General features: G+C 49.0%; 1 protein-coding gene across 1 annotated transcript in view; it reads right to left on the minus strand.

The window, feature by feature from the left end:
• Positions 1-2,467: 2,467 nt before the first annotated feature.
• The window catches only part of Reep5 (receptor accessory protein 5), a 32,710-nt gene continuing 16,665 nt past the window's right edge, over positions 2,468-18,512 (minus strand). Inside the window, exons 3-5 of the mRNA XM_005065295.4 lie at positions 15,161-15,299; positions 6,624-6,792; positions 2,468-3,973 (exon numbers count right to left, since the gene is read on the minus strand). Coding sequence (XP_005065352.1) covers positions 3,924-3,973; positions 6,624-6,792; positions 15,161-15,299 — 358 coding nt within the window. The 3' untranslated portion in view covers positions 2,468-3,923. The remainder of the gene's footprint in view (positions 3,974-6,623; positions 6,793-15,160; positions 15,300-18,512) is intronic.

An 18,512-nucleotide genomic window follows, 5' to 3' on the forward strand; every position in this document is an offset into this window, starting at 1 on the left:
GCCTGTGCACACGCTACACACACACACACACACACACACACACACACACACACACACACACACACAGAGTAGCGGCTCTCGAGTCTATAATCCCAGCATGAGTTCAAAGCCATCTGGTCACCTAGCAGATGCCCCTGGCCCTAGCAGTCAGGCGTCGGGGAGAGGCGGCCACAGGGGCCTCCGCATCCACGCGGCTCTCGTACCCACCCCTAACAAAGACGAGGTGCTAAGGCGGGGCTGGAGCCGGGACCACGTAGGTGAGGAGCTTTGGTAGCGGTTTCTGCCTGGGAGTAGGACTTCAATGGGCGGAGTCCTGCTCATAACCATCCTAAACTTGTGCACCAGAGGGAGGCAGGGTGCTCCCCAACCCTTGCATCAACAGTACCCAAGCTCAGTGCAGTGGCAGGGGCGGCAGGAGCCATGCTGCCCTCAGCCTGGCGTGGGGCAAATCCACAGAACTGGCTACATCCTGGTTTCAGAGAACAAGTTCCCTGGTCTGGTTCTTGAAGGCCCAGCATCTTCCGCCCACCCCCCCCTTGCCCCTCCCCCCGTAGTGCAGAGCATCTAGTGGGCTCGGCTCAGCTGCTCTGCAGGACCAAGATGTCTCCAAAAGCAGATAATCCCTGTGGGGTCCCGTCGATGGGATAAGCCCGGGATTCTCACCCCTACAGCTGTCTAAAGCCCAACGGTATTCCCTTTCGCAAGACGCCCCCGGCGCCAGCACCCGAAGTCTTTACCCAAGCGTCCTGCAGCCCTGGGAGCTGAGGGGCTTTCCGAGTTGCTGTGGTTTGCCAGCACCAGTGTTGGGGTGTTTCCTGGGACCCATCTCTAGGCGTCCGAGTATTTCCATGTTGTTCCAGATCCGTAGATCTAACAAGGTCTCCCTCTGGATTCCAGCATTCCCCAGTATCCTCAAGATGCAGCAACGCAGCTGATACATCTGTTGTGAATGTGAGACTGCACGCCTGTCAAACATTGTACTTTCTGGTCTTTCATACTACGAGAGAGTTAAGTTACTCTTATAGTTAGAAGCCAGAAAAACTCACAGGTTGTTTTCAAACATGTTTACTTGTCTGTCCTACCAGGCACAGAACCGTGTTGGTTCAGGACCCGAACTGTGCCTGCCCCACCAAACACCATGGCCACAGGCACACATTTGATCACATCGTGAACCCTGAGATTGCCTTAATTAAACGAAATCAACCTTGGGTCAAGAGGCGGAGCCAGCAACTGGTTGACAGGAAGTGGCCACAGAGAGTAAGAGGGAGTCAGGAAAACCAAACAGAGGAATGAGCAGGTAGCAGTGACAAGGGACTTTGAGTCTGGTGGCGTTTTTGGTTTGGGGCAGCAAGAGAGAAGCCCTCTCTGAGACGCTGGCTAGGGAGGAAGGTCAGCTGGCTGTTTCTCGGCCTCTCTGAGCCAGCAGGTTTTCACCCCAGCATCTGACTCCCGAGTCATCATCAGTGAAATTTAACTTGAGTTTAAAAACAGCACAGCTTTAAGAAACTACTGACCAGAGCGCATCCTCTACTATGTGTCCGTTTGGCTTTGGTGCTGATGGAGTGTGGGGCTCCACCACAGAAGCTGTGTTTCAAAGAACATTCACAGGTTGGGGTGGGCTTTGCTTTCCCCCTTCTTCCTTTCAGTCTTGGTCTCTTAGAACAGAGGGTCCAGAATTGTTTAGAAACTCACTTAGGTGTTGAGGGGCAGTGCCACCCGCCTGCAATCCCAGCTCCGGGAAGGGGGAGGGGGACGGTGGGGAGGACAGCGAGCCTCGACTATACAGTAGACCTACCGATGTTCACTGCACATGTGTGTATGTGTGCGTGAGTGCCAGTGTGCGAGCGCGTGTGTGTGCGCGCACGTGTGTGTGTGTGTGTGTGTGTGTGTGTGTGTATGCATGTGCGTGTGCGAGCAGGCAGAGAGCAGAGGGTTGTTTCCTCCCCGTCTAGGCTAACCCCCACTGGATGTGATCAGCTGGGACGCCCTCTTCAGGAGCCTTTCTCAAACCAGCGTCTAAAGGAAGAGTGAAAACCAAGCGAGGGATGGGGCTAATAAAATTCAGTTCTCACTCAGTATTAGATTTCATCTTATTTTGTGGGAACTTTTTTTTCCAAACCCGATTTTAGCAAAAGTTCAAGGAAACACGATAAGCAAACACCAAACTTGGCCTCGTTACTTATCGCCACCCCCTTATCTGGGATGACAGTATCAGCTTTGAGACATCAGCCGCTCTGAAACGCAGCATGGGCAACACATCCTGGGACCGAGAAGGCTGTGTGTGTGAAGGTGCCCGCCGGCAGGCCTGACAACCTGAACTGGGTCCCACCCCAGGGTTGAAGGAAAGACCCAACCTCTACAAGTTGACCTCTGACCTCCACAAGGGCACTGGGGCTTGTACGCCTATGCCCACACATACAACACACACATACACATACTAAGTGTAATTAAAAACGCCTTAAGATACTTTGAGAGACCAGATAAACATAATCTTTATTATAATGTATTGTCGTAATTCTTCTCTATTCTGGTTCTTACGTTGATCAGTCAACAAACGTGGTCACAGATGTATACGCACAGGAAACAGTCCAACAGAGGTCAGTACTCCCATTTCAGGCAGCCAAGGGAGTCTGGGAACACACAGGAAGGGACCGCAGCACAACAATTTCTATCTGGTGTACCACATCTTGAGGACAGGCGCCACTTAAAGCTATGAGCATTTTCTGCAGGTAAGGATAGAGGAGTCTTTTCCCAAAACAGCATTAATGCTGACCTAAAGGACTGAATTAGGGGGAAAAATTGCTGCAAGAACCCTTTGGAACACTGAAAGTTTAGTAGGAATTCTGTAACTCGGATGCAAATAAAGGCTTTGCTTTCAGCCAGACACAGGCTCCACCCATTCTCAACACGCTAAGCCATGCTGTCATTTTCTCTGTGGAGGGCAGACAGGCAGAAGTCAATTCAGAACTTCTCCCACGAGCAGCCACTTTCACTGCGGAATCGCTATGAAGAAACCTGAAGCCAGAGGCACCTTCAGTGGTCTTCAAAGGGCATGGGGAGGGGAGAGGCTAAGGCAACGCGTTACCCAGTTTGAAGGTGAAGCCGGGGTGACTGGCATCTCGGCATCTCAAAACCAGATGGGTCTAGAGCAGGTGAGACAGATGGCGTTACTGTCCCTGAAGGGGACGGGGGGCTGGCCACTGGTGTGCGTGTTTATTTTCCTGTTCATCACTAGTGTGGCTGCCTGCTCGGCAGGCCGCCCTGGCGTTCAGCATTGGTGTTCAGAACATAACTTCCTTTCTGCATTGTGTCTTACTGTGTTCGTCTGCGTATAACTCTGCACTGGTTTTCTCAAATGTTCCTTGGAAGCTCACACCATCCGGACAGCGCCTACAGGGTCAGCAGGTTACAGGCAGCACACCCAACCCTCTCCTGGTCTCTTCCTCTCAAGCACTATGCATTGTTCTAGCCTGACAGCAATCTCCTGTATATACATATACATATACACATACACATTTGTATGCACAGATACACTGAAAACACGGAGCTGTATAAAATCACACACCACACAAAGCAGAATCTAGTGAGCTCCTAGTTTGTCAGCACAAGAAAAGGCATGCAGGGTGAGCCCCACAGAGCAGAGGGCTTATGGACACAGATTTCCTATCTCGGTTTGCATTTCCTAGAATATAGCGACGTGTCTTTTCCTACTCAGCAAAATATTTTTTAAAAATTTAGACATTTGTCCACTGTGTTAGATTTAAATGAAAACGCTCCCTACACATATGACGATAAAAGCAAAAACAGCTTACAACACATTCCATTTTTAATACATCAGAAAGTTTCCAAGGCAACATTACTCAACGCCTATGCCGCTGTCCCTAAGCGTAACGCGGACTCTGAGGCAGCGTCCAGGCGGGGGCTCAGGTGCTCTTCTTTTCCTCGCCCAGTAAGTTCACCGTCGCTTTCTTGACTGTTGGGGGGAAAGGAAATTGTATCAAGAAGCTTTTAGAGTGTAAGCTCCCCGGAAACTAGACAAAGTGAAGTCACTAAGCCGGATGGCTCATGGGCGGATGAGAACGCACTGAGGCTTGTGGTCAAGGCTACGAGGGCTTCCAGGAAACGGACACAGCGCCTCTGTAGAGCACAGATCCTCAAGGACTAAGCAGAATTCTTGAAGGTCGGTCATCTAGCCTCTAGGCTAGTATGACATCATTACCTGCACTATCTGCCCTGTCTCCCTCAGTCATCAAAGGCAGCAGAGGCTGTCACAGAGTCGGAGAAAAGGGACCACGCCAGTACTGCAAATATCCAGACTTGCTCCTGTGCCACTACCCACCCCCAGGACAGGAAAGATGGAGGTGGGGCAGAGTCTTCTGGAACAACCCCCCCCCCCCCCCCGGGAGACTCCACAGGTGGCAGCTGTTTCTGATGGAGTCCAGCGTCCACAAGCTTCCCGGCAGCTGCCTTCCATTCCTCACTTAGAATCACCCGGCAAAGCTGACAAAGAAGGAAACAGTCTTCCTCTCTCAATGGCTACCTCAGAGACACCCGGTGAATCTGAACCGTCCAGTGAACCAGGGAGCCAGCTCTACAGCCCACCTTCGCCGGGTTCTAAAACCCTTTTGGGGTCTACTCTCTAGGTCCAAAGCTAGAAGCGAGCAGTTGGGGCAGGTTTGACGGCCCGGGACACCTGGAATACTCACTGTGTGTCCCTTATATGTCAGCCTCTTTCTAGACAGCTATCCATGCTCTTCCTGTCCCATCCACCCCCCACCACCGCCATGTCTCTCTCTCCTACTCACTGAGAGATCAGAAATAAGGGGAGCGCTTCCCGAAGCTCCCAGTCACACACGCCCAGCGGCCCCTCTGCCACCAGCCTCCACCCTCGCCTCTGTTTACGAGGTCCCAGCTCTGGCCATTCCCTCTGTGGCTGAGAATGTGGCTGTGCGTAGCCCCCTCCCCCTCCCTCTCACCAGCCGCTCAGTGTTCTCGACTGACCATCCCCACTCACTGCTTTGCCTCTCCTACCTTAAGAAAGGTCCCTAAAGACTGCAAGACCCTGTTTCCCTCCATGTAGACACCACTGTCCCTTTCTCTCAAGTCCCTTCAATCGGCGAGTCCCTCCCCAGCACCCACAGTTGCTCTCTTCAGGTCACTTCCGTCCTCGTTGCCAAGTCTGTCTCTCAGTCTTCCTCATCTTACCCAACCCCGCACAGCAGGTGGCGTTATGGCCACCTCACTGGGACCAGGCTCTCTGGCGTTCCTGCTAACCTCATCAGCATCTCCCTGGCTGGTGGCCCACACCCTCAATGCACACCCTCAGCGTAAGGCTGCTCCCTGGGGCTCTCAACATCAGCATCCAGGTGGCCGTCTGACTGCTCCATGCAGGTGTCTAACAGACCCTTCAGACATCTGCCCAGGGCCGGATTCTGGACTTCCCCCTACCCAGCCTTCCCACCTCAAAGGCAAGTCTCTCCTTTCCACTGCTGAGGTTGTAAAACCTGCCCTGGTCTGGCTTCTTTCTCTCTCCAGCTCCTAGCCTAATTCACACACAAATCCTACCTTTAGAAATAAAGTCAAGCATCCATCCCACACTTAACTATTGCTACGTTACTGTTGCTACAACAAATCAGGAAGCTGTCATCTCTAGCCAGATCACAGCACCCTAAACTAGACCACTGACATCCTCTCTTAATCAGTCCAGCCCGGGATCTGCCTCCTGCCCACCTCTCTGACCCTGTTTCCTGCTGTCCTTCCCTGTTCCTCTTATTGCTTCCAGGCCAAACTGTGTCACATGCAGTTCCTGGACAATCTACCCTCGGGTCCCCTCGGTTACTTTTTCAGGCCTGGCTCAGGGCAGCCTTTTGTGACCCCCGATCCTGACTCTCAGCTGACAGGCCTGGGGAGGGAACCCAGCTGTGGAACTGCCCCATCAGATTAGCCTATGGGCGTGTCTCTGGGTTATCTTCCCCATTGGTAACTGAGGCAAGAGAGCCCCACCCACTGTCGTATAAGAAGGGCAGCGGTCAACACAGGCCTGGAAGTCAGCCAGCAAGCAGCATTCCTCGCTGACTTCAGAGGCCAGCTCCTGCCTCAGTGTGCCTCAGCAATGGACTTTGATGAAACAAACCCTTTCCTTCCCCAAGCTGGTTTTTTTTTTTTTTGATGGAAGGCTTTCTCATCACAACAGGAACCCAAACTAGCACAGCCACCTTGGTGATGATTTCCTGATCTCTCTGTTTTAAAAAACTGCTTATCCGTCTTCTGCCTCCCAGATGCTGAGGCTGCAGTCACACCATACATCCTCACACCCAGCAGCAGAAACAGTTAGGACGCCATACTCAACACGGTCAACCCGAATTGAACTACATAGGTGTTTCCCCCGGCTGCAGATGGTAACTCTGAAACACCTCCCCGCAGTGGACAAGTCACTTTTCTAATCTGATGACTGAAGGCCGCACTAAAACTGTCACTGGGAAAGAAGCAGCGGAGACCCCAGAGGACGGGGCGGCCATGAGCCTGCTGTTTGAGCCGGGGACGCCACATCTCCTGCACACACGGTGCCACGCTGCTCCTGGGCCTTACCTTCCTTTGTGATGGTGTCTGCCCCTGGGCCTTACCTTCCTTCGTGATGGTGTCTGCGGTCTCTTTGGCTTTGTCTTTCATGTCCTTCACCACGCTGTCTACCTGGGACTCGTGCTTCAGGAAGATGGGACGGATGATGCGTCTGTAGAGCAGCTCTGCCCCGTTAGATGGGCTCGGGGCCATGCACCACAGCAGGAAGCCACACTGCGGGACAGAGCACTGGTGAGAAGGGGCAGGGCACTCTGGGACGACACTCGTGTCCCCCACCACTCTGGGATAGGAGGTTGTTTCTGACACACCCACCCGTATTTCCAGTGTTTTCTGAAGGCTAACTGGAGGCTTTTCTTAGATGGGAAAACAAACAAATCACAGTCATTAATGAACCAGCATGAGCTACAGAAGGCTGTCTCAAGGGAGAAGGAAGAGGAGAGGAGGTGGCTGGGAATATAGTTCTGTTGTTACAGTGCTGTCCTAGCACGGTCAAAACCCTGGGCACAAGCCCTCGCACCGCAAAAAACTAAGCATGGTGGGTGGTGCCAGCCCATAATTCCAGCACTGCGCCGTGGAGGTAGAGCCAGAGGATCTGGCGTTCAAGGTCATCCTCACCCACACGGGGAAGCTGAAGTCAAGCTGGGATATGAGAGATCATGTCTCAAAGAGATAAGTATGACAGGCGAATGTCCTTATGCATATGTTTCTCTTATTGGTTGATGAGTAAAACACTGTTCGGCCAATAGCTAGTAGACGCAGGAAGACAGGCCGGGCTAGGACGAGGAGAAGGCTGGGGAGAGAGGCAGAGAGGCCACGAGGAGAGATGTTATGTAGCCACTGAAGGAGTAACAGATCCGGACATTCTCCAGTAAGCCAAGACCATGTGAAAATACATAGACTAGTAGTTATGGGTTAACAATTAAGAGGGAGCTAGCCAATAAGAAGCCCAAGCTATCGGCCAACAGTTTTATAACCAATATAGCATCTGTGGGGCTGAAAGAAGAAGCAGGACCTAGGGGGAAAAGAAACTCCAGCTATACAGATAAATAAAACAAATATGAATGGGAGATGGGGAGAATGGCAGGAAAGTAAAGGGAATATAAATGCCATAATGAAACCCACCATGTTTTAAAAATTGTGTACTGTGTACGATTGAAATATGATGCACGTCAAAAAGACAAGCATGGTGTGTACTCACTCATATATGGTTATTAGACATAGAGTAAAGGATTACCAGCCTACAATCCACACCTCCAGAGAAGCCAGGAAATGAGGAGGACCCTAAGAGAGACATACAGGGTCTCCTGGAGAAGGAGAAAGGGACAAGATCTCCTGAGCAAATTGGGAGCATGGGGGAGGGGAGAGGGAGTTAGGAGAAAGAGAAGGAGAGAAGAGGAGGGGAAAGGAGGACATGAGGGAGCAGGAAGATTGAGTCAGGGGAAAAATAGAGGAGAGCAAGAAAAGAGACACCATAATAGAGGGAGCCATTATAGGTTTAAAGAGAAATCTGGCACTGGGGAAATGTCCAGAGATCTACAAGGATGACCCCAACTAAGAATCTAAGCAATAGTGGAGAGGCTGCCTTAAATGTCCTTCCCCTATAAAGAGATTGACGACTACCTTATATGCCATCCTAGAGCCTTCATCCAGTGGCTGATGGAAGCTGAAGCAGAGATCCACAGCTAAGCACTAAGCTGAACTCTGGAATCCAGTTGCAGAGAGGAGTGATGAGCAAAGGTGTCAAGACCAGACTGGTGAAACCCACAAAAACAGCTGACTTGAACAAGGGGAGCTCATGGACCCCAGACTGATGGCTGAGAGGCCAGCATGGGACTGATACAGACCCCCTGCACATGGAGGCCTGGGAAGTCTATAGGGCCTTGGGCAGTGGATCACTATTTAACCCTAGCATATGAATGGGCTTTAGGAGCCCATTCCACATAGAGGGACGCTCTCTCAGCCTAGACACACGGGGGAGGCCCCAGGCCCTGCCCCAAATGATGTAGCAGACTTTAAAGATCCCCCATGGAAGGCCTCACCCTCCCTGGGGAGTGGATAGAGGAAGGGATGAGAGGTTGGTGGGGGGATGGGAGGATGGGTGGGAGAGGGAACTGGGATTGATAAGTAAGATAAGATTTTTTTCTAATGTAAATTAAAAAAGAAATATGGTGCACATGTGTGAGCGCAGCTGTGCGTGTGTGAGCGCGGTACACGGGTGTGAGTGAGTGCGGGTGCGCGTGTGGAGATTAAAGACCAACTTCCGGGCCGGGCGTTGGTGGCGCACGCCTTTAATCCCAGCACTTGGGAGGCAGAGGCAGGCGGATCTCTGAGTTCGAGGCCAGCCTGGTCTACAGAGTGAGTTCCAGGACAGCCTCCAAAGCCACAGAGAAACCCTGTCTCGAAAAAAAGAAAAAAAAAAAAAAACCAACTTCCGGAATCAGTTCTCTCCCTCCACTGTGAGATCCGTGAGTCAAGTCCTGGCTGCTGGGCTTGCAGAGCGAGGGGGGCTGGGGGATGGCTTGCTGCACGAGCATGAGGACCCATGTTTAGATCCCCAGTACCATGTAAAAGGCTGGTGTGTGTGTGTGTGTGTGTGTGTGTGTGTGAGGGTGGGTGAGGGTGGGTGTAAACACATGCAGGTGAGCACACACCCTACACACAGACGCCCAAGCAGCAGGCTGAGAACATGTTTAACATACAAGTTTTCGACAGTGTGGAATATTCCTTTACACTGTGTGGTATACGTCACTGTGACTGGGCTAACAAAGAAGCTGACTGGCCTATATAGCTAGGCAGGAGAGGCTGGGGTGGAGAGCCAGGCTAGGAGGGTTCTGGGGAGAAGGGAGGAGTCGCCAGGAGGTGCAGCAAGTCACACTGGAGGGCAGGTAATGCCGTGGGCCACGTGGCGATACACAGATTAATGGAGGTGGGTTAAGTTGTAAGAGCTACTTAGTCATAAGCCTGAGCTATGGGCTGAGCATTTATAATTAATGTTGAGTCTCCGTGTTGGTTATCTGGGGACTGGTAGCAGGGAAGAAAAGTTTGTCTACAGGTCAGCATGGGCAAGATAGCAAACCTTCAAAGAAAGGAGAGGGATATGTTTCTGGCTGGTATTCTTACACAGTATGACTGATTTTCGGGAATGAATTATCCATGGAGAGACAGATACTCGCTTCTGTCTCTGAGGGCATCAAGGTGAAGTGCAAATAACTCCCAGACTAAGAACTGAAAGAAGTCTGTCTCATGAGTTTAGGCAACTCAGTGTGTTTGGGTTCTTTTTCTGTTCTGTGGGGTTTTTTTTGTTTTTTGTTTTGTTTTGTTTTGTTTTTTAGGAAAATCATGATCTGCTTTTTATGCTTTTTTTTACATTTATTTATTTATGTGTATAAATGCTTTGCCTGCAAGAATGTACTGTGACATATGTGCCCACAGAGGTCATACCCTTCTGGAACTGGAGTTATGAATAGTTGTGAGCCACCATGTAGGTGCTGGGAATTGAACCTGGGTCCTGAGGAGGAGGAGGAGGAGGAGGAGGAGGAGGAGGAGGAGGAGATGCTCTTAGCAGCTGAGCTATCTCTCTAGTCTGTGATGTTTTTTTTTTTTTTTTTTACCAGCTAACAGTAGAGCAACAGTACCATCTGAAGCTCTCACTGTTGGTGGAACCCTCTGAAATGCTATTCACCTGCAGAGACACCACTTGTGAGAAATCCAGCCAGGCAGATTCTCTTTTCTGCATGAATTAAGGCAAGGCTAACAGAGGGGACCAGAGTCGAACGTCTCCAGTTCTGTCTTCAGTGTGATTACTCTGCAGAATACACAACCGCTTATCCACTTGGTGGCTTCCTGGTACCCTCTGGCTACTGTCTTGAGACAGTAAAAATAATTGCTGCCCTCCTCCTACATTCTCAGCACTTTCCAGTTCTCATATTAAAAATAAGGTTAATTACTGCTCAACTCTCAAGGCAATACCCAGCTATCAGCTTTCAAAACTCCACCTCACATGTAACTACTTTTCTCACAGATGTGAGCTCATTTTTCAGCAAGGTCTCCTCCAAGGGCCGGCTGATACTTCTCCCAGAGGCAACCACACAAGCCCACTCTTACCCACGGTTCAGACGAAGGGCACACACTGCTTTAACTGGAGTACTGTGACACTGGCACTGACACACGGATCGTATATGACAAGCCAGGTAACTCTGTCTGCTGCTCCAGAGCTATCCCTGCCCAAGAGTGGGGATACAAACTGACTGTCAGGGACCATCCTGGCAGGAAGTTTATTCAGGCCAATGCCAGGGAAAATGTATTTCAGGGGCTGGAGATGTAGCTCAATGATACAGTGCTTATCTAAAATGCACCAGGTCCTTCAGGGTTCAATCCTCAGAACACACACACACACACACACACACACAGGGTGGGGGGGATATTTTATGTATCTTCTTTTGGGGGGAGGATATTTTATGTATCTTCTTTTGGGGGGAGGATATTTTATGTATCTTCTTTTCCTACAATGAACTGGTCAGAAACTGAAGTCTGTCATTTATGTTCTGAGGACCTGAAAGCAGAAGACAAGCTGTCTGGAGGACAAAACAGGGGAATACGCTCCACACACAACATATACTTGTATGAAATGGCTTTATGTAGACTTGTATAAGTAATGAAGGAAGGAAACAAGTAAATCTAGATTTTGGAAAGCCTCTGCAATATAGCCACAAAAAGGCGACAGGCTAAATTTAAAGCCAACTGTTCAAAAACTAAAATAAAAAAATCAATTGTTCAAGCTGTGCACAATAATTTGAGGTCACCTGAGTAACATAGTAAAACCCTGTCTTTTCTTTCTTTCTTTTTCTTTTTTTCTTTTCTTTTTTTGACACAGGGTTTCTGCCTCTGTCTCCCAAGTGCTGGGATTAAAGCCTGCACCACCACCACCACCAGTGTAAAACCCTGTATTTAGGAAAAAGTAAAACAGAAATGACTGCTCCTCCTGAATCATAAACAAAATGAAAATGAGCAGAGAAGGGGTAAGATTTCCCTGCTTTTGTGTCCCACTAAAGTACACTATTTCCATTTCTGCCCCTGTGATAATGCAGTCTGACATAAAGCACTTTGGGGAATGAACGGGTGTGTTTCAGCTTACATCTCCATCACTGAAGGAAGGCGTGGCAGAAGCTCATGCATGAACTTGAAGCAGAAACCAGGGAGGTACACGCTTGAGGGCTCTCTCAGAGTCTCATGTTCAACTAGCTTCCTTACACAGCCCTGGTCCACCCACTGCCCAGGGAATGGTACCACCCCCAGGTGGGCTGGGCTCTCCCACAACAATTAGCAGTCAGGATAAACCCCCAGAGGCACGCCCACAGACGGATCAATTGAAACCCTCCTCTCCAGTCACTCTAGCCTGGGTCAGCTCCACCACAGCTAGGCCATGAAGTTAAAACAAGAAATGTTGGGCCTGGGGAGAGATGGCCCATAAAGCGCTTGACGTGGAACTGTGAGGACAGAAATCGAACCCCCAGAAGCCATGTCAAAAGCTGGGTGGGCTATAATCGCTGCGCGTGGCGGTTGGAGACAGACTTTCCCCAGAGCAAGCTGGCGAGGCCGACTGATGAGCCCCGGGCTCAGCAAGGGACTCTGCCTTAACACAGAGCCATTGAGGAAAACCCTGATACCAACTCCTGTTCTGCACACACTGTGCCCATCTATGTGAACACAGACAGACAGACAGACAGACAGACAGACAGACAGACAGACAGACAGGCGTGCACACACACACATACACAGAGAGAGAGAGAGAGAGAGAGAGAGAGAGAGAGAGAGAGAGAGAGAGAGGGGATGCTATGCTTTTCTCTAACAAAAGGGAAAGCATCCTTGTGCAGCACTGTGAACATTACATTTCCTTGGGACATCTTTGTAAGGGCATCATTTTCCCATTCAACCAGAAACTCTCAAATGTCTGCTCTAATAACAGCACTGCTCACTGTCAGGACATTACATGCCCATTTCCCTATACAGTCATCTGCACTGGGCATTTTCAACCTTTTAAACCGTCTGCCAGGCCAGGCTTGGTGGCACACACCAGTGTTCACTGTGCAGCAAGTTCAAGGTCAGCCAAAGTCACCAGAGACTGTCTCAAAAACAAAACAAAAGTTTGCCAGTTTAGTGAACAAAATATGAGGCTTTATTATTTTAACTCCCTGTGTTGGTTGGTATTTGTCAACTAGACACAAACCTGGGAAGAGGGAATCTTTTCATTTTAACTATTTTTTATTTTACTGTAGGTGTCTGAGTGTTTTGACTGAATGTGTGTGTCTTATGCTGATAGCAGCCTGAAGAGAGCCCTGAATCCCCCTGGGATTGGAGCCGTGAACAGGTACAACCTGCTATGTGGGTGCTGAGAATTGAACCCAGGCCCTTTGCAAGAACAGCTAGTGTCCTTATCTTTTCAGCCCAAGAGGGAATCTTAGCTGAGAAAATGTCCCCACCAGGTCTGTCTCTAGACAAGTCTGTGAGGTATTCTCCTGATTAATAATCGATGTCGGGGGGCAGTCCATTGTGAGCGGTGTCACCCAGGCATGTGGTCCTGGTCTGTGTAAGAAAGCCAGGAGACAGCCCCCCCTCCAGGTTTACACTTAAGCCCCTGCCTGGGCTTCCCTCCGTGACGGACTGACTGTAAGACAAAGTTTCTCCTCTCCAGGTTGCTTTTGGCCGGCGTTTTAACTAAGACACCCCGTGCCCCACATCGCTGGGGAGGTGCTTCCTGGACACTCATATTCACCACTGTTTTCCTTTTGATCAAATATCTATACAAAAATTCTGCCTGTTTCTTCATTTACAGAACTGTTCATGCATTTTGTATATCAGTCCCTTATTTGATATCAATGTTGTAAATATATATATCCTCCTGGTCCGTCATTATTTTGATGTAGTTTTGTGCTACCTGTTGTCATATAGAGTTCTTAAAATGTTTATCTCGACAAATTCATTAAATCTGTTTCGTGACTTTTGCATTTTCTGTTTCCAGACCTCAAAGTTCAAAACAAAACAAAACGCAGCCTCCTACACTTTTCCTTCTAAATCAGATGTCCGTACAGGACACTGTGAGACTCTGAGGGAAAGCGGGGAGGCTAACCATCAAAGGTCAAGACTTCCCCGTTCCTCAGCCTCTGGTGGGTACAACTTAGAGGCATCTTTGAGGGTGGGGAGGGGAAGGCGGAGCGGAGAGTCATTCATTCACTGCTTCTTCTGCTGCCCCGATCTCCCCGAGCTAGACCTGACTCACACACCGCAACTCTAGCATACACGGGTGTGGCCTTTATTCCATGGCTGGACAGAGTTTATGAATCCCTTGGAGGGAAACGGGTTTTCAGGCCAAAATACTAAGATACTTGATGAGTGTACTGTTTCTAAAGGAAAACAACATAATCAGCCACAGACTCTGTCAGAAGCAAGACCACAACCGAAAGATGCAGAATTTTACACCAGATGGTTCCCAGCTCAAAGCGAGACGGTTGTGCAAGCCTAGAGCCAGAGCTGGACTGAGGACTGCTGGGACCCGCAGAGACGGAGAGAGCCAACTCCTGACAGCGTCCTCTGACCTTCACAAGTGCACACTCACACACACTCATACACACTCACACACACTCATACAAGTAAATAAAGCGGAAATAAGAACCCAGCACTCAGGAGGCAGAGGCAGGGGCATCCCTGTGAGTTGGAGGCCAGCCTGGTCTACAGAGTTCCAGGACATTCGGGGCTGTTACACAAAGAAATCCTGTCTTGAAAAACAAAACAATCAAAAGGCTTTATTCTTATTTTAAGTATATGAGTGTTCAGCTTATGTGTGCCTGGTTTCCACGGAGACCAGAAGAGACTTCAGGTCCCCTGGGACTAGCGTTACAGACAGTTGTGAACAGCTTTGTGGGTGCTGGGAATTGAACTTGGGTCCTCTGCAAGTGCAGCCAGTGCTCCCAACCACTGAGCCTTCTCCCCAGCTACAACAATGGTTGTGTGAAGTAAAGTACAGAATGGATTTTTAGTTTCAAAACCTTTCAGAACAACTTCCACCTTTAAACCATGCCATGCGTACTGTGTATTAAAATGGGCTCAACAAGGCGGGAAAGAGGGCAGCCTAAAGGACTCCCACCTTCTCCAGCTTGCAAGTCTGCAGATCTGGGAAACAGAGGCACTGGCCACATCATGCCCACTGACCAGAAGCAGGGCCTCTCCTGTGAAGACGCCTGGGGAAGCCTCTGAGGACAGCCTGTCCGCTAAAGAACCGCCATATCCACAAAATCAACGGCTTCCTCCCGCTCACTCTCCTCTGGTGCAAGCCAGAAGCCTACAGAGACCCAGCTATGAGTTTCAGCTCCCTGTCTTTCAGCACAAACTGCCCTGGCTCTTCCAAGGCCTTAAGCAAAGGGAGAAATGAGTCCTGCCTTCTTGGCTGCAATCGGAGACCAGAACCGCTATATACAACATCTAAGTCCTTACTCCTCTTTAGCCTGGTATAAGGCCCTAAGATGGAGTCTGAGAGAGGCTAAGGAGACCCGATGTGGAGGGAAGCCGCCTTTAGAAGACACGGTACCTTCAGCATGTAGTAGAAGGGGAACCAGGACAGGAAGAGGTCAGAGAAGAATTCTGCAATACTGAACACGCCATAGACCACCCAGTATGTCAGCCACTGGGTGTCGTCATCTTTGTTGGGGCTCTCGATGGCTTTCATTCTGAAAAGCAACACAAAAGAAAACACGTTGAAAACTAGTGAGATCCATTATCCCTTCACAGCCATTCTCCAGCACCAGGCAAATGTATGAACTGTAGCAAACTTGAACTCCAGCGCTCAGGAGGCAGAGGCAGGAGGCCAGGCCAGGGCTACGGAATGAGACCCTGTCAAAAACAATAAAAACAAATGAAACTTTCAGTAATAGCCCGTGGGATAGCTTTTTTTGTTCTGCTTTGTTTTCTCTTTTAGAGGAAGAAACTGCAGCTTAGAAAAGAGAAATAGCGTGCACTACAAGTGGGTTTTACCTAGGGCCCCCTCCAAAGCCTGTGTTCACTACACTGTGGGATGCTGTCGTCTTAATTAGAAAAACAATTCACCACCAGGCTGGACAGAACCTAGCAAAATGTCAGGTACAAGGTGGACAGTTAATATTTACTAATTAATTTAAGTGCAGCCAAACTCGGTAAAGTGTGTCTGATCTCAGCCCTGCTAAGGCAGACGGGAGACAGAAACAATCCTCCACGGCTCACTGGACAGCTAGCTGTACACTGTGGGAAACAAGAGACCCTGCCTTAAGCAATGAAGAAGGCAAGGACTGACACCTGATATTGTCCTCTGAGCCATGGCAAGCATGTGCCACTCCCTGACACCATGCCCCAAACACACTATGGTTTTCCTTTTTTAAAAGAGAAAACTGTGCGGTTGATCCCAATGGAGAGGCAAACTTGACAGCCATCTTTTCAGATTTCCAGCCTTCACAGCATACCCTACTCATTTCTAAGAAAGGAAGTCCCAGTAGTGTCGTGGGATATTTAACTGTGTAGAGATATGTTACATTTGTTACCACTGCCTGTGTTAATGATGTAAAGATGTGTTACATTTGTTTCTTCTGCTGAGGAATATTACTTTAACTGTGTAAAGATGTGTTACATTTGTACATAAAGGTGTGTTACAGTTGTATTGCATCTGTTTAGTTATGTAAAGATGTGTTGCATCTGTTTCACCCCGCCTGCCTAACGCACCTGATTGGTCTAATAGAGAGCTAAATGGCCAATAGCTGGCAGACAGAATAAGTAGGAGAAATCTAGGCTCAAAAAAGAAAGAGGGAAAAAAAGAAGAGAGGGGCAAGAAGCCCCCAGCCAGCCAGCCACAAGAAGCAGGGAATAGTAGGATATACACAAGGAAAGAAGGTTGAAAAAACCCTGAGGCAAAAGGTAAAGAGAAACAAATTAAAGTTAAAAGAGCTAGTCGTAAAGGAGCTAATTTTGTGTTAAAACAAGCAAACATACAAAAGATGTATTTGTGTGTGCTGACAGACCAAGACCGATATCCAGAAGGATTTCAGAGAAGAAAATCAGTTCTGAGTATTGGGATAATGACTTTTACTTCTTTAAGGTCTCTAATGATGGAGGGGGCAGAGGAGAGTTCTATCTGAAAGCACTGAGTTCCACACTCTGACTACTGCTTCCTATGAGACCAGTTCTCTTTGGAGCTAGATACAAACAGTAAAGTGAACACACTCACTTAACGTCTCTCTTGAGGAAACAGCTAATAGATTTCCTTAGTCTTCTCTAACAATGACACTAACTGTGCTTTAGGGATTAAAAGGCCTTTGATACATACACAGAGACACAGAAGAGACACAAAGCCCATTGGTTGAAACAGACTCATTTGAACTTCCTACTTAAACGAAATGAACTATCAAAAACTAACTACTCTAAGTCAGGGTAACTGGGCACGTTGCATGATTGGCTTTGCAGCACCTCAACATGACTCCACCACTCATTCAAACCGGGGGGCAGGCGTTCTCTCTGGACTTTAGCTCGCTGTGATAAACCTTACTGTGTTCTGTGACAATTACAGCAGTTAGTATATGCAATGCATTTATAAACACAGAGTGGCACAGAATAAATATGTCCACAACAGGTAATCATTATGGTATAGGGAAGTAAACAGAGACCGACTAACAGCCGGTAGAAGGAATGTTACCAGTTAATAGAGGCTAACAGGAGGACAGAGAACTATAGATGGGTTTAAACTGTGCTGCAAAAGTAAAGAGTTAGCTGAAATCCCCCAAGTCCTGTTTGCAGGTTAGTAGAAAAATTTTGGATACCAGTGAAACATTCTTTGGGCCAACTCTGGAAGATACACCAGGATTTATTTATTTATTTATTTATTTATGTGTTTATGTGTTTATGTATTTATTTATCTTGCATTGAGCTGATACGCACACAAGGGCCCTCATGCGTCTCTCCCAGCCCACTGGGGCTCAACAGTTGGTGTGTGTGTGGGGGGCTCCATCCTTGTTGACCCACCTACTTGTTCACAGCTCCATGGTTGGGTGTGTTTGCTTGCTGAAATAAAGCTGAGGACTAAGGGTGTCTAAAGGACAATAAACACACAGGAAGACAGCCAAAGATGACACGGTCGCTACCCATCTTCTCTCCCTCCCAAGCTAAGCATCATTCCCCGATCCAGACTGGACCACGATGCGAGTCTCAGGACTCAGGTGATTACGATGCCGCCATCCAGGTGCAGCTGTAACGCACTCCCAGTAGGGATGCTGACAGCAGACGTGGCTCTGCGGAAGGGACAGTGATTACGCGATTCTTTTGTCGTCCTGCTCAGTTTTGCTATGGATCTGTAATTACTCTTAGAAACGGGCTACTTAGAAAGAAAACTCTGCCTACAGACTAGGATTTTATAGTATCAGATTTGAAAAATCCCTACACCACCATTGTGCCATGTTAGGTGTTGTTTACTTCCTTTTGTTTTTCCGAGACAGGGTTTCTGTGTGTCCTGGCACTCGCTCTGTAGACCAGGCTGGTGTCAAACTCAGAGATCCACCTGCCTCTGCCTCCCGAGTGCTGGGATTAAAGGTGTGCGTCACCACTGCCAGGCTGACCTCAAATGTGACATGAGGCTCTCGGGACTGACTCTCCCACTCTGAGGAGCTGTGACTGCAGGAGTGTGCTATGGCTACTGGTCTCACGCTAGCTGTTTTGATCAACACAGTGCATCTTTTCCTACGTGAACATCACCTATGCACCAACACCACCTCCGCTTACATCTGCAGCCCAGCCTCAGACTGGCATGAGGGAGCTCTGTGAGTGGTCCCTGACACCATTAAACTTTCGCAGCGAAATTCTAAGGAAGCTCCACGCCCTCTCACGCCCAGTGAAGACTCACTCCAGATGCATGGCAGGCAGACACT

The sequence above is a fragment of the Mesocricetus auratus genome, unplaced genomic scaffold (assembly GCF_017639785.1).
Source record: "Mesocricetus auratus isolate SY011 unplaced genomic scaffold, BCM_Maur_2.0 Super-Scaffold_100015, whole genome shotgun sequence".
Classification (NCBI taxonomy): domain Eukaryota; kingdom Metazoa; phylum Chordata; class Mammalia; order Rodentia; family Cricetidae; genus Mesocricetus; species Mesocricetus auratus.